Source organism: Rhipicephalus microplus, chromosome 9, assembly GCF_043290135.1.
Source record: "Rhipicephalus microplus isolate Deutch F79 chromosome 9, USDA_Rmic, whole genome shotgun sequence".
NCBI lineage: Eukaryota > Metazoa > Arthropoda > Arachnida > Ixodida > Ixodidae > Rhipicephalus > Rhipicephalus microplus.
In genome coordinates this window covers 17,449,680-17,477,669 of record NC_134708.1, presented here as the reverse complement: position 1 = coordinate 17,477,669, position 27,990 = coordinate 17,449,680, and the positions used below count along the sequence as shown (strand labels likewise).

The window sequence follows — 27,990 nt, the reverse complement described above, 5'->3', positions numbered from 1 at the left end:
TTTTTTTTTTTTTAAGGAACGTCACTACCGGCGCAGGAGCCGCTTCTGTGAGGGGAGGAGAGGCGGCTCTCATTACCAGTGGATCGCAGCGTACGTTCGCATCACATCTAGAGGGTTCTTCTGAAGGCGAACCTGCCGGTAGCCAAGTGAGTACTTCGCGATATATTTATGCTGTCATAAGGATTGTTGCATAGATAATAAATACGAGGGCCATTGTTCTATCTCGTTCGCTCTTTGATGACGATCTAGCCGTTCCGCGGCGCCGGGCAGTCCGGGCAATTTTTTTTTTCCCGAATGGAAAAAAATTTAGGCTTTTTGATATTGGTCATCGTATACTGCAAGAACCGATGACAGGACGAGCGCTTCATTTGGTGTTTTGATCTCCTAACCGCTGGGTGATCCTAAACAAAGAAGCGATGGCGGAAAACGCCGCAGCAGCGTCACAGCAGAACGGAATCATATCGCGGGTCACGCGAAGATGGCGGCCCTTCATCTTCCTCTCGACGGGAAGGCCAAGAAAAAAAAAAAATGATCACCCAGCGGTCATAAGCGCAATGTCGTTGAGTGAAGTGATTCATCTGCGAATTGCAGAGACGGCATTTGCGGTAGGTACGCACTGGCCGATTTCCTGGGCCATCGTTTCGCGATTATGTTTCTGCGTTTTATAAGCGTCACTTCAAGAACTACGACGAAAGTATGAATCGTCCATTGCCAAAAGTCTAGCGCAATTTGTCAACCACTTTGAACCTCAATTGTGGCCTCCAAAAACTTGAATCAAGATCCCCCCAAATATACCGATCGTTGTAATACACACTATTGCGCGTCAAGAGCGTATTATGGGTCTCTATATAAACATGTGGTACATTCAGATTTCTGCGTTGTATAGAATTAATAAAATGGGTATGAGAATATTCAAAAGTTTCCAACAACCAATAGTTGGCTATTCGATTAGGTGCTTCAGTGGAATAGCGTATATTTTAAATACCGAATATTTTTCTAATAATAAGCATGCACGAAACAAACATCTGAGGTACGAGACCTTGGAACAGAGGAAGGTAACGTGTCTTGCTTTAATAATTTATTTACCGTGTGCTGGCCAATCTTTTGCGGGACTTAAATGAAACTTCTTGGTGGGCGAGTTGGTGTTGTATGTCGTGCAACATATTTTTTAGGCCAAAAAGAGTAAACAAAAGAACTCGGATAGGAGACTAAAACACAGGCGTTCAAATAAAGTAAATTTTCATTTGAACGCCTGTGCACTGTCTCTACGCCGACCCGTATTTCTCGAAGCAAACGCGGTCGCCTTTGACTTCTTTTGAGCAACTGGGCGCTTTGTCCCGGAGCTCCCGTGAATCGCCGTTTGCTTTCACGGCGCGCCATTTGCAAGGGCGTTGTCGCTGTTAGGCCTGCGAGTCCGCAGCGAACGTCTATGCCTCGCCAAAAAAGGAAATCCGTCAAGGCCAGCACGCGAGCCCGCCGGACGCAATGAACAACTCAACGGCGTAAACACGCGACGGCGCCTTTCTGTCGCCCGTCGAGCAAGCAATCGCGCCTTTCTGCCTGGCGGGTCTGACGCAATGCCTGGCGACGTCACTCGTCCTTAGGTGCAGCGCGGACTCTCCGGATTCGAAGAGAAAGAATGACGCGGCCCAGCGGTGACCCCATTGGAGGATTCTGACGTCACGACCAGCGGCGCTTCTGGTTGGACATTTGGTTTCTCAAAGAATCCACCCGGTGCATACAAAAGAAGCCCTGCGGCGCGTCGCGATCAGCAGACCCATTTGAGAGCAGACCTATGTGTTAGAGAGGAGAGCTAGGCTCGTCGGGTCTCTAAGCTGTCGGCCCCAGTGCCGAATTTGTAACTCCTCTGTATATATGCTGTACATAAACCTTGTTTAACTCATCGTCGTCTCGTCCGCTCGTCTATCAGCTCTGCGCAGAAACAGTCGCGAGCTGAGAAACCTACGCTACCAAACGGCTGGTGACCTTCCCGGCGGAGTTCGAAGCAGTGGGGCCTTCGGGACCGTGTTGGCGTCGCCGTCTTTCGAAACAGTGGTTGCAGCGGTGTTCGTGGCGACCTTCGTAACGTCGTCGGAGGCGCGCTTCGCAACACTGCGGACAATGAAGTGGCGTACGAACGTTTTCACGAGTTGGGGGGGGGGGGGGGGGACACATTTCACTCGTCAGCATATATATACGTAACCGATGAGACATGGCGTCAGTCAGAACACCAGTTTATTCTTACCCTTCGTCTTCCTCATCTTCCTTCCCCACATTCTCCTGTGAAGCGTCACACGTTTCCCCCTCCCCTCCGAGAGAGCGTCAACTTATTGGCACAATAGTAGCGACGCAGTTTGTTGACGTGCACAATGTCAGTAGTTCTGCTTAACGGAGCTACGCATCGGTCGATCTCATAGTTCACAGGAGAGACTCTGCGAAGAATTGTGTAAGGTCCTTCCATGACTGAACTGAGCTTTCCTTTGTTCGGGTGCCAAGGTGTTTCGTAGAGGACCAATTCACCAGGTTGGGAATCTTGTGGTAGGAATTTTTGTCGTAGATTATCTCGTTCTTCTCATGATAAGCAAGCGTGTTCTTGATTGCACTTTTCGTTGCTTCTTGCACACTCTCCATTGGTGCGTCTAAAATTGTGTCGTATGAAGGAATTCCATACATTAGGTACGATGGTGGATATCGTGTTACTTTTGTGGGGTTCTGTTGTATTCATCGACGACATCCGAAAGATGTTTGCCCCAAGACTTCTGTGGCTGCTCATTCATTTTGCACTTTAGCCGGGTTACAATAGTCTGATTTGTACGTTCGTTCATGCCATTACATTGAAGGTGTTGGGAGGATGTGAACAATTGGTGGACACCATTGCGTTTTAGAAACTGCTTGAATTTTCCAGCTGTGAAAGCTAGTCCACGATCAGATAGGAACTTCTTAGGTTTTCCGGCTGCAAAGATGGCGGTGATGCACGGAATGTATGCGTCACAAGTTTCGTTCTTGTGGGGAAACGCCCAGACATACCGCGTAGTGTGGTCGATCGCCAAGTGAATAAACTTCTTTGTCGAGCCATATCCTGAAAAGCCACCTATAGTGTCCATTGCTAAAAGATCAAAGGGTTGTTCTGCAGGTGGTAGTGACTCTAGAGATCCGAATCTCTTGGTTTTCGGCTTCTTGCAACGCTGACATATGTCACAGTGGCGGACGTAGGATGAAACGTCTGTGATGATTTCCGGCCAATACTAGTAGGATGATGACAACAAGCCCAGAGTTTTCTTTTCTCCGACGTGTCCGAACTGACAGTGCACTTTCTGCAGAAGGCCCAGTCGAGCTTGAGAGGAACGTACACTTTGCGAATTCCTTTACGTGTCATGATAGTGACCCCGTTTTTCGTTGTGTACTTGCAGCGAGGGTGGTCATCCTGGTAAGTTTGAAGTTCTGGTAATGAAAGGAGTTGGACCATAGGGCTTCGCGAAAATGCGTCCGCCTCGATGTTTTCGCTGCCTTGTTGATGTCGAATGTTAACGTCATACATCGACAGCTTCAAAGACCATCGAAAGAGCCGGCCATGTGGGTTTTTTATGTTTCTGAGCCATTGTAAAGCAGCATGATCGGTGACAACAGTGAACGGTCGTCCATGTAGGTAGAAGTGCCACTTGTCAACAGCGTCAATTATAGCGAGGCATTCGAGCTCCGTAATGGCATAATTTAATTCGTGCGTGAGTATATAGCTTACGCGAGTGATAGGCAACGGGGTGTTTACCATAATGATCTCTTTGCTTCAGAACTGCACCTACGCTATACGTTAGATGCGTCGGAATAAAGAATGCATGGTTTCTCGCAAGAAAAAATTCGTAAAATGGGTTCTTTGGTCAGACAGTATTTCATGTTCTCAAAGGCTTGTTCACATGAGGAATACCATTCCCATGATGTGTCCTTCTCAACAGCATCGTAAGTGGGAAAACTATGTCACTGAAGTGCGGTATAAACTGGCGGTAAACGTTGGTGGTGCCTAAAAAACACTGAAGCTCTTTCGGGGATTTCGGTCTTGGGAATCGCAATACAGCTTCTATGTTTCTTCGTATAGGCGACACTGTACCGTGCGACACTCTGTGACCCAGATATTCAATATAATCTTGGGCAAAATGGCATTTCTTGAATTTTAGTTTTATATTCTCCATTTTTAGGGCATGCAATAAAGCTTGGAGGCGCTGTAGGTGCTCAGTAAATGTGTCGGAGAAGACTACGATATCATCAAAATAATTAACGACATTCTTTAAGTTATATTTTCTAATAACTGATTTCACACCTCTTTCGAATGTAGCAGGAGCATTTCTCAACCCGAAAGGCATAACAAGCCACTCATAATGGCCATTCGGCATGACAAAATCTGTTTTTGGGATGTCCTCTGGGTTCATTTTGGCATGCCAATAGCCTGATGTGATATCCAATGTCGAAAAATATTTCGATTTTCCCAGGTAGCCTATAGAACATCGTCTATACGCGGAATAGGTTGGTAGTCAGGCACAGTGACAGAGTTAAGCTTTCGATAATGAATGCATAAACGTGTGCGTCCTTCGATCACCTTTTTTCTCTGCAAGAATGACTGGAGCCGCGTATGGGGAAAAAGATGAACGCACTACACCTTGCTTGAGAAGTAAGTCCACTTGTTTAACAATTTCCTCTTTGTCTGCCAGGGAGAATCGATGCGGTGGTCTGTGGATAGGCACGTTGTTGCTGAGGGCAATGCAGTGTCGTTCATCCGATGTGAGACTTTGAGAAAATGTCTTCGTAATTGTGAAGCACCTCTCTCAAAGCAGCTTGTTGCGATGGTGGAAGGTGCGTGACATCAACGGCTTGGAGAGGGTTGTATCGGCGCTGAAGACACACTTTTGTGTTTGAAAGGAATTCTGCAAAGCTTTGTTGTCTTGAAGCAAAGTCTTCGTGTTTAAATCCAGTGACAGGTTGAAAAAGGAGGCGTTGTCCAGGCCTAGCAAGAATTCAGTCTTCATGCCAGGTAGAACGTGTGCTTGGACTGCCCGTTTTATCTTCCCTATTTCCAACTGTATGTGTACGCGGCCCAAAGTTTTTGTGGTTGAGGCGACTTGTTGGACACTAATGAATGAATCCTTGAGCAACTGCAGCTTGAGTTTTTTGAACACAACTTCATTGATACAGGTAATAGTCGTTCCTGTATCCAGAGTTGCGTTCACCATGTGTCCATTCACAAGTGCATTCACAAGTGCATTCACAAGTGGATGAGACCTCCCCCCCCCCCTCCCCAGCTTTTCTCAGTTTGGTGGGCTCTCGCCCCCCTTGCCCCTCCGGCTGATACGCCTATGAGTGTTGGGACCTTGATAAGTGTATACCGTGTTCTCACCACGGTGACGGTTAACGCGTGCCCTGCGGCTCGCTAAGACCATACCCACGCTAGTGGTTGTACTCCTTCGGGATACGTGTACACTATACAAGTTGCAATGACACTGAAGCGACGGATTCGTCAGCGCACTATCATCGCGACATTAAATATTGGCTTATATGAATATCGTTACAGATTTATATAATGCTGTTTGTATAAAAACTGTGGACAATAACAACAACATCTGGGATGTAACGTGCTTAAAATCATGTTTTGATGAGAGGTGCCATGATGAAGGCAGGGAGGGGGGGACGGGGGCTTTGAAACTTTTGATCACGTGGTGTTATTGCACTCTCTTCGCAAAGCACACGGGCATCTATGAGGCTCGCCTCCGTCGAAATGTTACAACCGCGGCCGGCATTAAACCCGCGGCCCTGCCGCCTAGCACCGTACCCGCTATACACCACCGCGGGGAACAAAAATCTGTTGACAAAGCATCACTTTGAATGTTGTAGTCATTTTCAATCTGCAGTTAAATATTTGCAAGGCTACAGTCAATTGCCGTCGAAGAGCTCGCCTGCGTTGACATAATTGTCTGTTTATTTTGATTGGATCAAGTTGACTATACTGTTACTCTGTTAAAGCTAGTAAATATCTGTTTCATATAATCTATTGCGTGATTCTTGGGATGTTCCGAAAATCGTTACACTAACATACTAGGGCATGCTTTGAAAATGGTTGGCTTACTATTATATTACAATCTCAAGCTGTACCAATATTACTTTATGCGTATTCGACCTTTTGTTGCATATGTTTAGAAAAGAAAAACGACCCACCTCACGATGGGCCCTTTTTTATTGTGTGTGTGAAGTTTTCCCCCCATCCTCATTACAGTTTAGTTCTTATATTTTTTTATGGGCGTGTGGACATGCTTTATGTGTATGTTCACTATAGCGCGTTTGTGTCCGCGCATATATACGCATGCAAAATTGATAAAATAAATTTCTTGGTGGGTGGGGTGTGAACATATATTTACTTTAGTGGCTACGCCAGTGGCGTCCACATTATTTTATTTATATTGCAGCAAACACACGTACTCTATTTCTGACAGACGTACCTTTACATACCCCTATTTTTTATATATAAACTAGTTTTTGGCCACTGAGTGGTATGATATCTTTCCACAGATGACGTCATCAGGGCACATGATACAGTACGCGTTGACGCGTTGACCCTCACAATTTTTCCGCCTCATAGAAAGAACCGAACTGTCGAAGCTCGTACGAAAGATTTTCTGACGAAGTGGACCTTGGTTGTTTCTGGCGACACAGTGACAACGAGAATAGCGACCTTCGGGATGGCGGAAACTCGGCCTTATTGTGTGACGAACTTGGGCTAGAAGGGCGATAAAGGGACAACGTGATCCAAACAGCACTTTGTGTGATCTTAACTGATACCTTGAGAGTCATTTTAACTGAGACAGCAGATACAAAAATGCTCTTTCATCGGGCAATCTGACGCACAAAGCGCATTTAATGCAGTATTTATAAACTGGGAGTCATTTTACGTATTACAGTAGGTAGGAAAATGCTTTTTGTCAGCGTCGTCAATGTTGAGCTGGTATATATTCGACAGACGGTTGAATATGAACAGTATAATATATATGCGTATAGCTTGAAAATATAATTACATAGTAAGGCAACCATTTCCAAAGCAGCCCTTTATTGTAATGATTTTCGGAACATCCCAAAAATACACAACATATATAAAACAGATATTGAAAGTTGAAAGTTGAAAGTTGAAAGTTGAAATTTATTTCACCACAACGATACACCGTGATTTACACAAACAAGAAACAATTGTGGCATGGAAAGTAGGAAAAAAGCTGCGCTATAGCAGCTTGACTAGCCCCACCTACCATTTGTACAAGGCAACTAAAACAATGGCACACCAAGCTCCATACGGTGCTCACGTATGATTGAAAGAAAAAAGAAAAGAAAATAACATTCTAGTGGTTGTTTATGAAGTACAGAATAGATGCACACTTGGGTGTTTACAAACAAACAATTTTTGGGAAAAAAGGCAACCAATATAAGACGCTATAACAGAAAGGGATACACTTAAAATTTCATGCATTTACAAGTACTTGGTGTAATTTTTCTGGGTTTATAGTTCCTTATACAAACAGGTTTAATATATCACTACTTGAAAGGAGACGCAATTGCTGTTCTGTGAGCTTGAACTTATTTAGTATATGGGGAACAGAGTGCTTTAGCATTTGGAGTCCGTAATTTGTCTGGGTCGGGGGATGTGCCAGTGTTCAGAACTCCGCATCGGACGCAACAAAATTTTCGGCTGTAAATGTGCTAAGCCTCTCAGGTTTGCGCAATTCTTTCGAATTTCAGACCTCAAAGACAACAACAAGTTATGTTCATATGAAACACAAAATTTTAAAACTTTAAACTTGACAAATAAATGGGATGTGTGTTCTCTGTAACCTATATTTGCAACAGCCCGCAAAGCGCTTTTTTGAAGTGTATACAACTTTTGTTTTGATGTTTCAGTTCCAGAAGCCCATACCAACTGACAATAGCGTAGATGAGAAGAAAAAAGCGTATTAAAGATAAGAAGTTTCTGGGGGAGCGGTAGAAATGACTGACACCTTCTCAGCACGCCAAGGGCTTTTCTTAGCTTAATACACAATTGTTCAGTGTGAGAATTCCAGAACATATGTTGATGAAAGATGACGCCCAAAGTTTTGACAGTCTTTGAAAGTTCGATATTGAAATTATTTAGCATCAGTTTTTGTGTGTACGTACATGTTATTCCTTTCGCACGGAAAAGAACGGCCTTGGTTTTAGAGCTGTTGATCTGTAGCGAATTTTGGCAGGACCATTTCGAAAAATTGACTAACGTTTTATTAGCTGCTTTTATCAAATCGTCTATATTTGTTACCGTAAAGAATAAGCTTGTATCATCTGCATAAATAATGTACGTTATTGAGTGATCCACATTTACAATATCATTGATATAAAGGTTAAATAGAAGAGGTCCTAATATGCTTCCCTGGGGTACACCGCGTTTGATTTTTTTGGGCATAGATGTTTGCCTATTTATAGACACACGCTGGTACCGATCACAAAGGTAGCTTCCTATTAATTCGAGCGCGATGCCTCTAATCCCGTAATAAAACAATTTTTCTAACAAGGTTTGGTGATCATTTCTGTCGAACGCCTTCGTAAAGTCTATGAATACGCCTAATGTTAGCTTTCTTGCTTCAATGTTGCCCAGTATCAACTCTTTTTGATGCAACAGCGCTGTCTCCGTCGATACGCCAGACCTGAACCCATATTGTGCTGTTGTAATCACAGAATGCGAGTCCAAAAATTTATACAATCTAGTGAAAATGATTTTTTCTAGAGCCTTTGAAAATATAGGTAATACCGATATTGGCCGGTAATTACTCATTTCATTTTTGTCACCACCTTTAAAAAGCACTGCAACTTTGGCATTTTTCATCCGCTTAGGGAACATACCTGTGCTTAAAACAATATTATAAATATGCGCCAGGCAGGGTGATAATAAATCAATAACAAAGATAACTGGTTCCATTTTTATGCCGTCAGTGTCCTCACTTTTGCTTTTTTTTAAGTTTCATGAAAACGTTGTTTACCTCAGTTTGCTCCGTAGGGTCAATAAATATTGAGGGGGCTATAGGTGTTGGCATGTAACTTAATGCATTTCCGTCGTAAGTACTTTCTGACAAAGAAGTAAAGTACCCATTGAATTTATTGGCTAATGCTGTTCCTTTAAATATATGATTATCAATTGTAATTTCGTCGACACCAGGCGTTCTATTACTTGAAGATATGATTGTGTTTAGTTTTTTCCACATTTGCTTGACATCTACGATACCGTTAAAAATAGTATGGTAATAGTCGCGTTTGGCTTGTCTTAAAGTTTTTGAAAGACTGTTTCTGTAGGCCCTAAACGCTTTCAGTGCATTCAAATCGCGATTTTTCAAGAACACCTGGTACAGTCTGTTTTTCGTACGTATCATTTTCAATATACTTAACGTTACCCAAGGCTTACGTGCGCGTTTTGGCTTAGTTATTTCTTTGTACGGAAAGTGTTTTTTATATACCGAAGAAAAAATTTCTATGAAATGGTCATATGCGGTATCAGCCGTAGAGCACGCAAAAACTGCGTTCCAGCTTGTTCTGGCGAGTTCATCTCGGAACTGCGACAGTGTAACCGCGTTGATGTCTTGATATATTATATTTACAGTGAATTCTTTTGCCGTATTGTACGTATCAGTTACTAAATAGATAGGCAAGTGGTCGCTAAGTGTCACATTAATGGTACCAGAGAATAGGTCATTAATTGCTAGGTTAGTAATAAAAAGGTCGATAAGAGTTTCACTAGTTGCAGTGATACGTGTGGGGGTGGTTATTACATTAAACAAAAAATGGGAATCGAGAATCGCAGATAATTCGCCCTGTTTAGGAGTTTTTGTCAGCATATCTATGTTTAGGTCACCTCCTAAAATTAAAGAGTATTGGTTTATGTTTACAAACGAAAAAATAGCCTCTAGAAACGTGGAAAATTCGCTCAAGTTACCATCAGGTGGCCTATACATGACAGCAAATACAAAATTGTTGCATTTTATACAAATTATCTCAATGTCCGTTGTGGACCAAGAAAAGTCATCGAGGAGGTCATAGGTAAATCCTAGTTTTGTGAACATGCATACGCCGCCTCCCCTTTTCAATTTCCTATTCAAAGAAACGGCACTGTAGCCGTCTAAATGTATGGTATCAAGATCAGAGTACCACGTCTCAGTCAGCATAATAACCGAAAAGGAAAACCCAAACACGATTATTAAAATGCAAAAGTCATCATATTTTTGGCGTAACGACTGCATGTTCATATGTAAAAATGTTAATGGTGATTTACACTTTTCAACAATATCCGACTTGAGTGTGGTTGGACTAATACAAGATAAAGTCATTGCTGATTATTATGGGTCAACATAGAAGTGCTGTCAGTTTGCAGACAAGTAGTGACATACTTCTAAATGAGAAACAGACAACGAAAAATATCACTGTGCCTACAGATTTCATCAACAAGGGCAGAAAAACGCAGCCAAGTTGTTTCCCAGCTCATGTCGCGATACAGGCATAAACGCAAACAATCTAGAAAATAGCAAAAGCGGCAACTACAAACCAGTACTTCCAAAATTAAAGCACACAAGACAAAAAAAAAAAATAAAAAAAGCAGGCAACAAATATCGGAAAGAGAACAAATGTGTGGCGAACAGCGCATGCGCATATGGCCTTTGCTCCGGGTAGACTATCGCAACATATACAACTATGTGTCTCCTTAACACATATGAACGGCATGATAAGATGCGCTGTAGCACCACAAAGGGCTCCTTCAAAGCTTGGAACATTGGTCTTATTTTCCAGCTTTCATAATGGGTTAACCATTTTAGCAACGTCCCCACTGCATGAAATCTTTATTTTTGGAGCGTTGTCCATGCGCCGTGCGAAAATTTTGCCATTTTGCACCCAAACGTATTTCCAACCAGTTTCGCGTTTGCGTGCAGTAGCCTGACCTAGTAGACGTTTCAGCTCTGGGCATAGGTGCTCGTTAACAAAGAACGGCTCCTCCGAGTCAAAGCCTACGTCAGAGCACTTGAGCCGGGCAGTACGTGCATTCTCGAGGAAACAGTCCCTCTTCTGCCTCCGTGCGAACTGAACTACTACGTTCTTTTTTGTTAGATTGGAGGTTGGTACTCTGTGCACCGACTCAAAATCGGCTTCCTCAAGTGGTACACCTACTTTCTCGCCAATTTTGATCACTGTATCTATAAGGTTTTCAGTGGCGTTGTACGGGATATCTTTGAGCTCCACATTTGCATTACGAGAATACTGCTCAAGGTGTAGCAGCCTACTCTCATGATCTTTCACCTTTTGGGCAAGATCAGAGCACGTGGCCTCTAGCATAGCGTTGGTCGCCTTGAGCTTTACATTTTCAGCCTTTACTTCTTCACAATCAGTATTTAAGGAAGCTACAGAGGACTTAATTTCCCTCAGCTCATTGCGAAACTCTCGCTCGAGTGCTTCCTTGAAGCCTTTAAATTCAGCCCGTAATTCACGCTTAAGTTCCTCGAAAAGTGCTCTTATCTCTTTCGCCATGTCTCAATGAATCAATACAGACAACAGAACACTTGTGGCAGCACCAGCAGCAGCAAAACGAAACAGGCAAAAATTTAAGAAACAAGCAGGAGTTTGGGCACAAACCTGCGTGAAAGATGTGTAGCGTTTTAGTCCTCAAGCTTCGCTGCCGCCTCTGCTGCCATGTGAAGGACGGGGGCGTTGTTCAGTCAATTTGTAGTTTTCCTGCGGGGTTGAGGAACCAATGCAAGTCGATGGTCCAGGCAGCGTCACAATCACACGAGGGCTGACGTGGAAGGGCCTTTCTTGAAGTAGATGTAGATAGCTGGGCTGATATCAGCGCATCCAAACCGCCGCACGATGCCGGAACGAAATATTCCACAGCCCTGCGTGAAAGATGTGTAGCGTTTTAGTCCTCAAGCTTCGCTGCCGCCTCTGCTGCCATGTGTATTCATTAGCTTTAACAAAGGAACATTACGATTAGTGTGTAATTGGAAAAACAAAATTGTACACATTTAGCAGATATGTTGGGCAAATGAATACAAATAAGTCTAAGCCTTTGAACTCGTGAATAAGTCTTTGAACTCGTTTTGCATTCTTTTGACTTACGGTTTCGTAGAAGAGGCGAAAAGCAGAAAAATTCCTCTTGTAGCGCGCTTCTGCAGTAAGCAAGGGTGAGCTCAGATTTGTCCAGCATTCAATTTGCGTTGTTTTCTGCGTGTATTTTCTCCAGCCTATCAACGCAAAAGATGGAAATGACAGACACTGCCGGAGGACCAACAAGAAATGCAGTTTATTCCGCCCTCGCGAAACCCACCAACGGAACCTCACGCCCGTGGTTTTGCCAGAAAAAGGTACGTTGGTAATCGGTGTGCCGTAGACTCAGCCGACACTTTTTTTTTTTTTTGCAGGAAAGATGTTTAAGCGAAACTAGGGGTGGCGTTGGCACAATCTCGGGCGGGTCAATTGGCGCAACTGAAAGCGAGTGTGTTTCGCAGCTCCATACAGCAAGGCATAGCCATGCATAATACCGCAAGGAGAAAGAGAGAGAGAGAGGGGAGGAGGACAAGAACAACCAGATAGAAGGCAGGGAGGTTAACCAGGCACATGCCCGGTTTGCTACACTACGCTGGGGAAATGGGAAGGGAGTATAAAAATGAGAGAGAAAATAGAAGAGAAAAAGAGAAAAGGGGTAGGAAAGAAAAAATGGGGAAAGGGAGGTGAGAAGGACGTGCGAAAGGAAAGCAGAACGGAAGAGGGTAAAGCATGGCACAGCTAGGTATAGAAAGTGAGGGTTAAGTGTGGCGTGATTGTGACGAGGAGAGAAATAAGGGGAAAGTGAAGCGTAGCATTGTCGTGTAATGCAAATAGCAAGGGATGGGAAAGGCAAAAGAAAGTGAGGACGAATGACGTGAGGAGGAGAGAAAGGCAGTAGGAAGGGGGTATTGCATAGCATAGTTTTGTATAGGAAGCGGCGGAAAAGAAGCGAGGGTGAGGAAAAATATGTTTCACCAGCTCCGCTGTTTTCTCAGTCTTCACAGTACTATAGTGTGGAGCTGCTACATTTTTTTTGTTTGTTTATATGTGTATAGCAGTTCTTGGCCAACTGAATCTACTTTGAGCGCATGTCCATCTAGAGGCTTACGTTTTTCGTCGGTCACAGTGGTGGAACCGTTTTGGCGGCTGAGCCACAACGGCTACTGAGAATCGGAGCTTACGCGGCGCTGCATTTCAGGTGATGATGTACTTGATGATCGGACTGTTCCTGATAGTAGCCATCGTGGCCAGCGTGGCTATGTCTATGCATTTCAATAAGGCATCTGCAAAAGGTTCGTATTTTTTTTGTTGTTTTAGCACGCACTTACTTAACTGACATGTGGTTCTCAAAAACAGTATTTTATGCGAATAGGGTTTGGACATATATAGGCGTCAGGTGAAAGCGAAAAATTCGACGGATGCCAACCCCTCCCTCCCCCCTTCAACCCCTAATCAACGAAAAGGGCGCACGAAGCCTGCTTTAAGATGTTTACACTAACGTACATGTGTCGAGCTTTAGAAAGCACAGTTATGCCATGCGGGCCTTTGGCAGACAAAAGTGGCCAAAGACCCCATCTTCGCAAAAGCCGCTGGACACACGATAAACTGCCTAATTGTGTTTGTGAAACGACTTGCCTTTCTGACAGACTCCACTGTGACGCGCCTTTTTTTACTATGTTCGTCACGTGAGCCTTCCGGTCTGGTGTAACCCAGCAGCCCCATTTCCATGGCACCCTGCGCGCTCAGTTTCGATATCGTCTGGATAGGCTCTGTGAATTTAGTTTATCAATATATCAAATTACGTATTTTAATAGGTATACCACTGTCACGTCAGAAACTCTTCAACATCAACAACATCCCTCGTATTATTTTTTTAGAGTGTTAATTATCCAGATCTTTGTTAATTACTAGTTTTAATAAAACTCCAGCTGCAGCAACGTTTTGCCGTCCCGGCATAGAGTTCGTTTGCGTAGACGACAAGGGCTCTCCCTGAATGACATAGTACCTTTTATAAATAATTTGTATTGTAAAAAAAGCACAATGTATGTAGCCTATACTGAAAAGACACAACCACCTCTAGTCTTTTTTTTTTCTCTCTTTTTCTACTGACCTGCGACGTTCTACTCCTCCCGTCCTATCGCTCATCGCTGCCAAAGTGTCCGCATCCATACTTAGGCGCTTTAGTGTCAGCAAAATGAAGCATCAATTTCCTTCCTTTTTCTCACGTATATTTCTAACAAACGGTCATGCACCGAATGCTCAATTATTCTTTATTACAGACTCCCTGGCGCGGTACACGAAGCTTCCGCAACACAGAGCCTACAGACCAGCGCCATCACTTTTCCTCAACGACACGGACCTGGATCGGTGCGAACATATCCTGACCTATAACGAGACACAAACGGTGGCTTTTCAGTACTGCCGTCTCCAAGGACAGGAAAGGGGAACGTGCCACTGGTTCGTCAACATGGTCAGGCTAGGCACCCTGCCGGACGACGAATGCGATGTCTACATTTACGGTAAGTCGACAGTAAAGGGACGCCTAAGAGCAAAACATTTTTTCTCGTATTAGTGAAGTACTATTCCACAACCCTGAAAACACCACTCTTGCTGTGACAACGCTTAGTAAGCGAAAAGAAATTGCATGTGGGGGAAGTCATCGTGAGAATCCTGCAGCAAACACCGTGGTGTAAGAAAGTTTGGAGGCGTCTTCTGGTTCCTACAGGCTTCTAATCGATAAAAATTATCATACGATAGCATACCAAGCATACGAAGTCTCACGAAGTATGCGAAGTTAGCATACGAAGTTTCAGAAAATTTTATCGAGCCAATGCCACGAAAACACCGAAAATACATTTTAAAATTTCCTACGTCACACGCCGAAAATTCGGCACGACATTTAAAACTGAAATTTCAACCTTGATTCTCTCCGCTAATAAGGAACTTGTGATTGTGAAACGTATGACATTATAGAGTTCTCAGAGAGCAGTTTGTCAATCTAAACCAAGTCTGTTCCTCTTCAGTATCACTTTGAAAGAACCTTGCGGAACAAATTAAGTGTATCGTTTGAATCACTGCTTCTGGAACTGTGGCATGAATCGAATCCGAGACGCCAAGAGCAAAGTTACTTCAGTTTCATTTCAGCAAAACAACTAATTTGATTTTGGATTGCAGTGACACACAAGGCGTATTTTTGTGATAGGAAGCGACACTTCATCACGTGGTAAGGATAACAATGGTCAATCCTTTTGATTAGTTTGACGACATAGTCGTACTTAGTATTCATATGGTGCCCAGTTAGGCCACAGCTAAAACCTATGAACTCACTTTCTATACATGCACAGACACAAAATCACTGACGTTTTAAAATATGAAGTTTTCAATGCATTTGCAAAATGACGCTATAGATGTGCTGCAAACGGACACCATGCATAAGGCGAGACTTAGGTATACTAGAAGCGAACCACGATTGGAGCCTGCCATCGACGTTAGTGACCGAATGAAATGCGAAAGTAAACGTTATTTGCCGTCGTTTGCAGGGCCTTTGAAGTGTGAAGACTAATAACTTTCGTTACTTTGCACCAAACGCCATAATTAGTCTTGCGTTCAACTCTGTGTTCAATTAACACACACCACAGTGCTGCAGAATGCAGACAAATAAATGTTGCATGGAGGCAACGAGACTAATTTTACTCAGTATGGAAGCTGTATACGAAGATTTTTGAAGTGAGGCCTGCTACGCATAAAGCACGCCTACGAGATCTCTGATCGCATAAAATTATTTTAATACTAACAATAATTTCACAGCCCCCCTCCTCTAACATCGTCATGTGAAAATGGGAGGGGGGTCTCGTCAAAAAAGGCCGACTCCCCTTGCCTCCCAAATTGTACTGGAAGCTACCAACACTTGTTTTGCTTAATATTTACCTGTGTATTATATGCAACGTGAAGTTTCAACACTGTGCACTTGATAGCTTCTCGTAGTCACGGTGGGTGGGTGCTGGTAAAATTTTTGGGGAGTTATGGGTAAGGGGTTGAAACCCAAACTTCCATCCTGCTGCACTGAAAATTCCACTGAAAAAGAAGTGACTTTGAATAAGAAAAAAGAAAAAGCCACTAGTTGCTGTCTCTCGCATATAGGACAGTTATGACGAGGCACTTTTTTTTTTATTCAAAGCCACCTCGTTTTCAGTGGCGTAGCCAGCAGGATCGAGGTTCGGGTTTCAACCCCAAACAAAAGCCTATACAGCCATTCGCATCCTTTCTTTTAGAAGTTGCGGAAGAAGAATAAAATTTAATTGAACAAAAAAAAGCTTGAATTCTAATCTCCATAGCGTGCATATTGTTACTGTTCATAAAAATAGACAAAAAGAAAAAAGAATACCTCAAAAGTTATGTTTATAAGTTCTGTGAGCCTACAAGAATTTAGTGGCATAGCATGGTGGTTGTTTGAGCTAGTTGGGTTTTTTTTTCAGCGTTTCACTCTTGCCCGTTTTAACCGGGGTCTTCTGGCAGCATTTATTTCTTGAACAATAATGGCTGAAGCAGAATGGCAGGGATAATTGAATAGCCTGTTAAATATTGTTGATGTGTTAAGCATTGTTGATTATGAATGCCAAGAAAACAAGAGAACAAAGTGCGGAAACGAGAGGGGTGTTTGTGCAGGGGGAGTCGAACGAACGTCTGCATGCTGGACATGGCCGGACGCGTTTGAGATCTCTCCGAGTCAATGGAACTTTTGTTTTGCTCTACTCTACCGGTGAAGACACATTTCGTCTACATTTTATGGTGCCGAGAAATCCGGGACTCAGTGATCCAAGCGACCAGATGAAAGCAATTCCGCCGCAACAAAGATGGAGCGCATCAAAGGCAAGCTCTGCACACTTGTTTACGGAACGAAGCACGGATATTGATCGACTCTGATTAGTTCGCCTCATCGAATCTTCGTGTGGGGCACGACCGGCTAAAGGCATGCAACGAAGGCCTGCGAACGCTCAACTTAGAGCTAGAAGCCCGCCTAACCGACGACCAACCAGGTCGCAAAAGATTATGCCTCCGTATCAGAATATTAGGGCGACGCTGCTGCTGCGCTGTCGTCACCACATGGAGGAGCTCAAGGCGTCAACGTCCAGGATCCTCGACAGGGCTGCAGCAACATTGAGAACGAAGGTATCGCCTGCAGGAAGCCATGTCCTTGGAGATCAGATGAGACACGGTTTCCTCGGCTCTCGTCTATACCTAAACTTGTGCTGGTTCACTTCAACAGAAGCCCCAATGCAGTGACATCCTTTCCGAGACATGTCCAGGCACGCGGTTCACGAAAATCCCGGTCTATCGAAGATCGAATTGTTCCTCTTTTTGAAGGGCCCTATATTAACTGGACAGGCATCGAAGGCCATCGACTGCATTCCACGAAGGAGTCCTACAAAGACGCCATCACCCTCATACGAATCCGATTCGGAAGCAAGAGGATCATCGAACAACAATATTTTGCGAACTTGCGAACACTCAAGCCAGTAAAGTCCTCCAGCGGTGTTGCTTTGTTGTGCAACCTATTGGACGCCGTCCGCATAAATTCCGGAGGACTCAAGGCGCTCGGATGCCCGGAGCTCTCGTATGCCGCGATGCTCGTCGAGGACCAAAGCGATTCCAGGAGGTACATTGATAGAGTATTTAAAGCAAGGGAGCCGTCGGAAGAACGTCGAGGCGCTTGCAACGTCGGAGACGGAACTTCCGGAGCAACTCCATTACGTGCGCACGAAGTGCAGGCTCGTGATAGAATTGTCTTTGATGACGCTTGTGGACGTGGTGCTCGAAATCACCGACAAGGCGCACTTCATGAGGATCAACCTGCGACGCCTGCGTTGATCAGCCAGGCGAGGATTGTAAAAAAGCTTTTCTTTTGCCTTTCTGCAGCCCATAGACGCTACAGTCATACACAATGAACATTAGTTTGCATGAAAAGAAGAACTGCATAGCAAATGCCGGTATGGTTTCAAGTGTACCATCAAAGCACATCGATCTAAAGACTGAACATTTCATGACAGTCCGAACGGCTGCGAGCAAGCTTTACATTGGCAAGTTATTTAAACTAGTTTCAAGATGCTATTATGTGTTTGTTTTTTTGCCGACTGTTAATTTTTGGGTACCATTCAGTACTATTCTTTATTTATTTTTTTCACTGCCGAACATATTGATATGGACTAGCCAAGGCATTATACATGTGGGGTTTAACATCCCAAAACCACCAAATGATTATGAGAGACGCCCTAGTAGATTATGAGAGACGTAGATTATGAGAGACGCTCCGGAAATTTCGACCACCTGAGGTTCTTTAACGTGCACCCAAATCTGAGCACACAGGCCTACAACATCTCCGCCTTCATCGGAAATGCAGCCGCCACAGCAGGGATACGAACCGTAGCCAAGGCGATGTGCACTTCAACCTTTCCATAGCAATAGAGTTAAAGCAGAAAAGAACAGGTCTAAAGATTGCCACCGTGGTGTCACTTGTTATAAGTGCAACGGAAGGCACGTAAATACAGTTGTTTTCAACCGCGAATATGCTCAAAAGAAACACGCAAACAAAGCATGTAAGGGCCCCTATTTTCAATGTAGAGACTGACAGGTCATCGTCGAAACATAAATAAAACGTGGTACGACTACAGACATTTCGTGCATGGTTAATAACCGAAAGTGACTAAGGCTTTATCGAAAGTTTACTTGTTTAATGGCAGCCAAATAACCTTCATTAGAGAAGACACATCGAAGAGATTGAACTCTTCGCACCGTCGAAATGAATGTAACGGCATTTGGAAGAGCTAGCGGAGCTTTGAAAAGATGCCCGAACATCGTCAAAGTGATGCTAATGAGTCAATTCGATCATTCCAAGACATGAGATAGAAGATACATTGAAGTACCATTCATCTGCAGCGTGAGCAGCTCAAGCAATAGCTGAAGTTTATTGGTGACGTGAGTGCAATTCCTGCCTGTGGGAGCGGACTATAGATGTGCAAATTTATGCTCAATGAAGTTAGTCCCCATGAGCAGAATCGAAGCCTATAGCTGCGTTTAACGCGAAGCTTGGGATGCTACCACGCGAAGAGTGGGATGCTATACAGGTGCTGTTGCGCAAATCTGTGTACTACGCCCCCTCGCCCTGCGTTGACACAGACATCCCTCGCTGTCTGCAACAACTTTCGCGTGTAGATAGCGTCCTATCTACGATCTGCTTACCATGCGAGACACCGTGGCCACTCAGCGAGAAAATATAGGACAAGAAGCGATGATTCGAAGACAATACCTTCGAAGCCATTGAGCTACACAAGAGCAATGATGCGAGCTGTTGCTATGCGACGACCTCACTTTTCAGCACACTATTCATACGAGCCATGGAGCCGAATCAATGATCCCAATACGCTATAAAAGTGTACCAAGATGACAGACGTTCCGCGAAATTTTCTCAAGAGCAAAATAGCCCATGCTGCGACGACAAGAGTACTCAAACGATAAGAGCATACATACTCCGCAATTCCGACCTCTTGTGCTGCGATAATGCTTTCGTGATAACGTTGAAGAAGCGTCCTGTGACTTACCTTACAGGTATATGCGTGCTCACCAAGCATTGCTTCACGGTGTTAGTGCATTGTTAGCCTAGATTCGTGCTAGCTTGTGTGTGGTGAGAGCCAGCCGAGCTGCGAAACGTGCAAGCGAAAACTGCTGACGTGTGCTCGTTTTCGAACAAAGCCGGCAAGTGCACCACTGGCTCATATTCGGCGGGTGATTATGTGCTTCACTCATCGCGTTTGAAAATACGGTATACGCAGAATTTTCAAGGCCGACGGTAGTAAAAAAAAATCATATGTAGTGATTTCATTTTAGTAGTGCAAATAACGCCATAGCTCATAAAAATTACGGGGACCCAAAATCTTCGCCTTTAGGAGCTGAACGCGACAGCGACATCCTGTTCCCATAGCCTACTTCAAACACTTAGTGCATGAAACCTTTTCCAAGTTGCTATATATGCACCCACTACATGGCCTCAAGGGAATAGGCGCAGTAGCGTGCATGCGTGCCTTTTGTAGTGGGGTATACCGACTTTTAACCAATGGAGCCATTATGATAATCACACATTCTGATGCCAGTTGGCAATTGACGCTTGTACCACGCATTATTACTGCAATATTTCATGCTGCATGCATTGTGAAGCATCGTTACAGGACGCGTGTGTTTGTTAAGCATGTGTTACGAGTAACTTATTTAATAATCTATTTACAGCGCACACAACTCTACGAACAAGATGGCGCCAGTCCAGCATCAAACGAAAAAACTCACTTCGTCCTCCTCCTTCACGCAGCCGTGTTCAGCGGCTGTTATGTATCATAACCACCGGTGGTAGAAGCACCGTCCCGGTGCTAAATTTACGCAGATGATGTCGAAGGGGGGTAATAGGGCTTTAGCCAAGCCACGTGAACGGTGTCGCTCGGAACTGACTATGACTTTGTTGGATCGGTTGGAACAATCTCGTAAGTGACGTCTGCCACTTGGTGAACGATACGGAATGGTCCAGTGTAGGGCGACAACTGTTTTTCAGACTGTCCCACACGCCGAGTAGACGACCGGAGGAGCACGAGAGAACCCGGGGAAAAGTGCACGTCCCGATGGTGAGAATTGTAGAGCTGTTGTTGGTGCGCCTGTGGAGCCTATAGACGGTTACGGGCAACTTTACGCGCATGGTCGGCGCGGGCAATGGCTTCCCCGGCATATTCAGTGGCCGCAGGTAGTAAAGTGTCTAAGGGTAGAGTTGGGTCTCGGCCATATAGGAGATAGAAGGGCGAATAGCCAGAAGTGTTGTGACGAGATGAATTGTAGGCGAACGTCACATACGGCAAATGAATGTCCCAATCCTGGTGGTCTGGCGCAACGTATTTGGCAAGCATGTCGGTAATGGTCCTGTTGAGGCGCTCCGTGAGGCCATTTGACTGGGGATGGTACGAAGTAGTAAATTTGTGCTTGGTATGGCAAGACCTCAGGATTTCATGAACGACAGCTGATAAGAACGTGCGGCCACGGTCGGTGACAAGTTGGCGGGGAGCACCGTGCAGTAATATTATGTCGTACATCAGAAAGTCCGCAACGATAGCGCATCTGGTCGGGAGTGCTCGTGTGATTGCGTACCGCGTCGCGTAGTCTGTGGCAACGGCAATCGATTTATTTCCGGCTGTGGAGAGTGGAAAATGGCCCCAACAGGTCGAGACCAACTCGAGAGAAAGGTTCAGTGGGAACGTCGATCGGAAGGTAGCCGGCTGGGTGGGCAGACGGCGTTTTGCGACACTGGCAGGGCTCACAAGCGGCGACATATATCGTCAAACAGAGCGGGCAAGTCCAGGCCAAAAAAAAAAAATACCGACGTCGTACCCAATCGTATGCGAGCAACGCCCAAATGGCCCGTCATGGGAGAATCATGAAGTTGATGCAGGACAGTGGAACGCAGGTGCGCTGGGATGACAGGAAGTAAGTCTGATGCGAAGGAATCAAGGTTACGGCGATATAGGATCCCGTCTTTCACCAAAAACATTCGTAGGGACGGGTCTAGAGGCGTTGACTCCAGTTTGTAAATGATGGCTCGTAAAGAAGCATCCCGACGTCGCTCTTCGCCAATGTTCAACAGCTGCGACACGGAAAAAACGTCCGTGATAGCGTCAGTATCGGTTGCCTCGTCAACAGGGTAGCGGGATAAACAATCCGCATCCTGATGTAATCGCCTCGTTTTGTACATTACAGAGAACGTGTACTCTTGAAGGCGTAGAGCCCAACGAGCGAGACGTCCCGTGGAGTCCTTCAGGGAGGCTAGCCAGCAGAGTGCGTGATGATCCGTGACAACACGGTATGGACGAAACTTGGCGACTGCCCATACAAGGTCGAGGCACTTGTGCTCCGTGATGGAATAGTTGCGCTCGGCTGGAGATAGCATTCGACTTGCGTAGGCTATAACACGGTCATGTCCCCGTTGTTGCTGCAATAGCACAGCTCCTATGCCGTGTCCACTGGCGTCCCTGTGAACCTCGGTTGGGGCTAATGGATCAAAGTAACCCAAGATTGGTGGCGTTGTAAGCAGTGTCGTAAGTTGCGAAAACGATGACGCTTGGTGACTCGTACAGCGACTCGTACCGCGCGGTTGAGTGTGGGCGTGACAACTTTGTTAAATCGGCGGCGAAGGTTAGCACTCATAATGGACACATGCGCACCAGTATCTATCAATGCACTGACACGAACATTTTCGACAGTAACGTCCAAAAGGTTCCGGTTCGTCGTTAACGTTAAGCGAGGATTTATTACGAAGGTGGTCAACGCAGCTCTACCTCCAGAAGCTGCATGGCCTAGTTTTCCGGTCGGAGGTGCTGCGAATAGGTCGGGGAGGCAGCACGGCGTTGTGGGGGTGACCGGGACTGACGACGAGCAGGGGACGGTGACCAGTCGTAGCGAGGTCTGCTCAGAGGTGCAGCAGGAGCGGAAAATGTGGTCGGCGTTGATGGAGAAAGAGATGGGGACGACTGGCGAACAGAAGTGGTGTGATACTGAGGTGTATAATGTGACGGTGGAGCCCAGCGGCTGCGGCAGTGACGAGCGATATGACCAACGCGTCGACAGTTAAAACATATGGGCCTGTCATCAAGAGCATGCCATTCGGACGGATTGCGTTGTGTGCGAGGAGCAGAAGGGGGACGATGAGAAGGCTCAGCAGAGTATACAGCAGGAACAGGATGTAGATCGACATTCGATAGCTCTTGACGAACGACGGCTTGTATCAAAGAGATCGTGGTCGGGGAAGGTGCAGCTAGGCGTCAGTAATGGCGTGGCTACCGGTTGTGCTGCCTCGACCTCTCGACGAATGATGCGTGTAAGGTTATCACATTGAGGGGCCTGGTGGAAGGCGTCGTCACACGAAGAAGTGGCCGCTGTGTTCGGAAGGCGCACGATGCTTTGGGCTACGCGGCAGGCTTTAGCTTGTTCGAGACGTCAGCATTCTGTAAGGATGGTGTCGATGATCGAGACGTAAAAAACCAGCAGGTTGAAAGCATCATCAGCAATGCCTTTCAAGACGTGGTTAACCTTTTCGTCTTTCGACATGCACTGGTAGGCCTTGGAACAAAGGGTCAAGACGTCAAGAATGTATAGGAGACGTAGGATTCGGTAGAAGACTGGGCCCGTGTGGCAATTAAGAGTCTTCTTCGCGGCGAGCTGACGACCAGATAAATCGCCAAACAGGTCGCATATCTTTCTTTGAAGAGATCCCAGCTCGTTATGTCGGCTTCGTGCCTTTCAAACCATGTTCAGGGAGTGCCGTCCAGGTAGAAAAGCACGTTGGTGAGCATGAGCGTGGGATCCCAGTGGTGAGTAGCACTGACGCGCTCGTACCGGTTCAGCCAAGTGTCAAGATCGGCAGTACCATCACCGGAGAAAGTGACGGGATCTCGGAGGTGCGGGAGTGTGACGTAGGTGGTGGCTTGGACTGAAGAGGGCGGCGTAGAGGAAGTACCAGCAGTCGAAGCAGTCGAAAGGTCGCTGATGGTGCGACCACTGCACGTCTCCATCGAGGAACTGGGGTCGTCTACCTCCACCAATAATGTTACGAGTAACTTGTTTAATGATCTATTTACAGAGCACAGAACTCGAGGAGCAAGATGGCGCCAGTCCAGCATCAAACGAAAAAACTCTCTTCGTCCTCCTCTTTCATGTAGCCGTGTTTAGCAGCTGTCATGTATCACATGAGAACTACTTTCACAGCATTTCCAAGCAGAGGAAGTTCTTTTCACTGCTTTCACAAGTAGAGGCGTGGCCGTGTGGTATGTAGAACATCCTCTTCCCACTCAAACGACGTGGACTCAATCCCCGCCTGTACCCAAACAACCCTGGTTCGGTCCCATCTCTGCTCCAGAGGTTTTTATCATTTATTCATATCATTAGCATCATTCTCGATTTTTCTGTCACGCCTAAGATGGCAACCTAATTTCGCTCACAGCCAACGACGCCGACACCAGAATTCCTGCGAAACGAGCTCTTCAACGCTATCGCGTTAAAAAGAACAGCAAAAAATTAGGTTGTGTGCGCCAACCGGTATAGAAACGATGAAGTTTAAGATAACGTAAAAATTCAGAGCCGATGAGCTTCCTGATGGGATGGTTTTGAAAATACTGCTGCAAACAGTGAATTTTTTAAAGGTAATGTTGGAATTGTTTGAGCATGTAAAATGAGATTGCCGCAGGGATCAGAAGTCGTACGACCAGTTGAAAAGTTGTACCCCCTCGAACTCTTGTGTTAAATATTGTACAATATGTATACCAAGAAAAAAAGAATGAAGTGTATGCACGTGAGGGGTGCACGTGCAGGGGGCGCCGAACGAACGTTCGCCGGACATGGATACGCATGTGTTATCTCTCCGAGTCATTAAAACATTTGTTTTGCTCTACTCTATAGACCGGACAAAACACCTTTCTTCTACGCAGCCTAAGACATGTAGAGTTAACGTCAACAGTTTAGAGACAAACATATAGAAGCTGAACATTCCCACTCCTTCGACATACAGTGTTGAAATTAGATGCGTATATGCTACAATGCACGTTATCAACATCTACTGTACAGTTTGACCGCATACAGTCACAAATTACTGGGAAAATATACACAAATTTCTGAGACCTATAGTGGTGTCTGCATTTATGACCAGGAGTCGCAGTCTGTACATCAGCACAACACAACAATGGTCACCACTCCTTCCTATCAGTCGTTTGCATGGCCAAATCGTAAAGGTAAAAATAAACACAACTTTATATTGCTTACATGTTTTCTTCACGGGCCTACCCAACGCAGGTGACCCCGCGGACATTGGAGTCCCGCACGGAAGCGCCCCGCCTACCATGACAGGTACGGAAAGTACTACTTTTGTGTGCTGTAATATAGGTAATTTTGTGGGCTGCTAATTCACTCAGAATGGGTTCCTCTAAGCGTGTAAACTGAAGAAACCTACTTTTCTTACTTTTCCAGTAACTTTGGACTCTAACTATAAAGCGCGTTCACTTCGCTGATGGGTATAATTTGACTAATAATAGAAACAAATAAATTAAAGCAGCTTCTATACTATAGTGGTGCCAAACTTGGAGGAAGTGTAGACGTTGGTACTACAGTATTTGGTACCACGCAGTGTATATTGCATTTACATTTCCGGCAATGCAATAAAACTGTTTCTGTGTTGCCTCATATAATAGACAGCTTCAGCTCGAATGCTCATGTGCGCGTTGTGCCTTTGGCAAGCTGCGCTACTCGAGACGTTTAAGTACGTGTGGCCGCTTTCGGTATCTCCACACTATGCAGTACTTGACACTCGGGATAAAGTTCAAGAAACCATGGTATACATCGCTGTTGCAACGGTTGGCAACTGAATAATTGTCAAAATTTAGTTCACCCTACTTAATCGCAGTCGCATTCATTCGAACGCCAATGTATACAGATATTTCTTGTGACAAATCTTGTGATCACACCGTGCGGCAAAAGGTCACAAAGTTCAATCAGCATTGACGATGGTCATATGTATGGGAAACCGGCCTGCGGTGGCGTATGACAATGCATTATGACGCACCAAGGCGTTACCCACTCGGAAAAACTGGAACTGTTTCATGGCACTTATTTTTTATTGTTTAGCCTGGTATTTGTTGAAGCACATTATATCCAAATTTTATAGGACTGACGGAAAAAATACACCAGTTGGAAAAAATAAAGTGTTAAAGCATAACTGATGTCCTCTTTTGTTTGAGACCCTTTCAGCCGTAAATATGATACGGCGAAAGCCGTGTTTTATTTGATAAATTGGAAGAAATATAGAGCACTAGAATATTCAAACGCATTTAAAGCGTAGCTTTATATATAAAGCAAACGGAAGCAAGATGTGTGTTACAACTTTGCGCCAGTGCATAGAGACCATAGCTCATGTGTGTATGTGCGTGTGTGTGTGTGTCAGTGCGTGCACGTGCGTGTGTGTGTTATACTGCTGCTTCACTGAAAATTGTATAAGGTTGCACAACTTGCTATGCACAATCGACGTCTTACTATAATATTAATTTTATAAGGGTGTCTGAGCCCCCACATTTTCAATATATTTTAAAAGGGGGGGGGGATGATGTGGTTTCGTGGTTACTGTTCCTGCTTAAAAGCTTCAAACAGCTTTTCGTAGATCCTGGAAGATTAATTTAGATCTCAAAATACGACCAAGTTATAGCTTTATACCTGATTATTGTAAAGTTATATGGCAGACTCATTGAACTGAACTTAAAGTGACCAGTAAAACATTCTGTTTTAAGACATAGGAGTTACGTTTAGCGAGATGTGAACAGTGGCGTCGAATCAAAGTGCGAAACCAATAACGTCCGAGGCAGTGCATTCAGTATACTCCCGTTAAAAAGATTCCCGTTTACCGAGCTTCTACTGTATTAAGTACTAAAATCATTGTTTGAATATGAAACGCTAATAAATACACGAACATCGGCGCTATATGAGGAGTGTGGCGTGAGAAATTGAAGAATTTACTGTTTAGGATCATAGTAGAATTATCTAATATCCTAATGTGTACTTTTTGCACAGGATGGTTTCTCTTGCTATTCCCGCTTCTCTTGAACTTGCTTCTGGGATACGCCTTGGCCCCCTGAGCGCGGCCGCCCCATCAACAGTTGGACATCACTGCGAAGAAGGTCGCTACCTCTCTCAAGCTGACTCAGCAAATGCTTCCAACGCCCTCTCTCAAGCTGATCAAGCAAATCACTGCCAACTCCCTCTCTCAAGCTGACGCAGCAAATGCTGCAAATGCCCTCTCTCAAGCTGACTCAGCAAATGCTGCAAATGCCCTCTCTCAAGCGGACTCAGCAAATGCTGCCAACGTCCTCTCTCAAGCTGACTTAGCAAATGATGCCAACGCCCTCTCTCAAGCTGACTCAGCAAATGCTGCAAATGCCCTCTCTCAAGCGGACTCAGCATATGGTGCAAATGCCCTCTCTCAAGCTGACTCAGCAAATGCTGCCAACGCCCTCTCTCAAGCTGACTAAGCAAATGCTGCCAACGTCCTCTCTCAAGCTGACTTAGCAAATGATGCCAACGCCCTCTCTCAAGCTGACTCAGCAAATGCTGCCAATGCCCTCTCTCAAGCTGACTAAGCAAATCGCTGCCAACTCCCTCTCTCAATCTGACTCAGCAAATGCTGCAAACGCCCTCTCTCAAGCTGACTCAGCAAATGCTGCCAACGCCTGCGCGGAAGATTGTCGGAAGATTGTCGACATTCTGCGCCACAAGTTCAGAGCTTTGGGTGGCGCCAGTCCAAGGACGAAAAGCTGAAACTTTTGTTTCATTTAAAGAAAAAATTGCAGTTCGCAGTATACCACAAAACGGGGTCCGTTGAAATAATACTCAGGGTGTCGTGTAGACACTTACGTAACAAGTCTCATACCTAGTCAAAAGATTGCTTCAAGGGATTTTTTTTCCCTTACTCAGGGCGATCAATGAGTTGGGCAGGTTTTACATCCAAATTTGGTGATCTTGTGTTAACTCGTAGTTTTCTCAGAAGTTGCACAGGGTTATCGTAGCACCATTTTTTTTTTTGGTGCACAGGAATCTGCTTCTCTATAGTATTTGTTTAGTCTTCGTAGAACGTTTGTTTTATAAACCTTGCGATAACTCAGAATCTTGTCAAGTGACAAACGAATGTAATGACTGGATTTAATATCAGAAATTTCATTCGCTACAAACATGTGCTGCGATGTTTGTAGAATATTGTTTTTACTTCTCACATCAATTGAGTTTTCGCCTCTATTGAAGATCTGTTCACTATGTATTTGTTGTTCGGTGTATTATAAGCATTTAGAGGAGCACTAC

The 27,990-nt window shown here is 44.9% G+C and overlaps 1 protein-coding gene across 1 annotated transcript; it reads left to right on the top strand.

Moving 5' to 3' along the window:
- Positions 1-66: 66 nt before the first annotated feature.
- On the top strand, positions 67-27,949 carry LOC142771561 (uncharacterized). Its single transcript, XM_075873217.1, has 6 exons — positions 67-146; positions 12,275-12,395; positions 13,277-13,370; positions 14,358-14,597; positions 24,946-24,999; positions 26,710-27,949. Exons 2-6 carry the CDS (start codon positions 12,291-12,293, stop codon positions 26,772-26,774), a joined length of 558 nt encoding a protein of 185 aa, XP_075729332.1. The 5' UTR covers positions 67-146; positions 12,275-12,290; the 3' UTR covers positions 26,775-27,949.
- Positions 27,950-27,990: the final 41 nt, after the last annotated feature.

What these genes read in the sequence shown, in the direction of transcription:
- LOC142771561 (XM_075873217.1), top strand. Translation starts at nt 12,291, where the DNA reads ATGGAAATGACAGACACTGCCGGAGGACCAACAAGAAATGCAGTTTAT. An exon ending in CGTGGTTTTGCCAGAAAAAG is followed by an intron (nt 12,396 to 13,276) that starts GTACGTTGGTAA and finishes GCTGCATTTCAG; the next exon opens with GTGATGATGTACTTGATGAT. An exon ending in ATGCGATGTCTACATTTACG is followed by an intron (nt 14,598 to 24,945) that starts GTAAGTCGACAG and finishes TACCCAACGCAG; the next exon opens with GTGACCCCGCGGACATTGGA.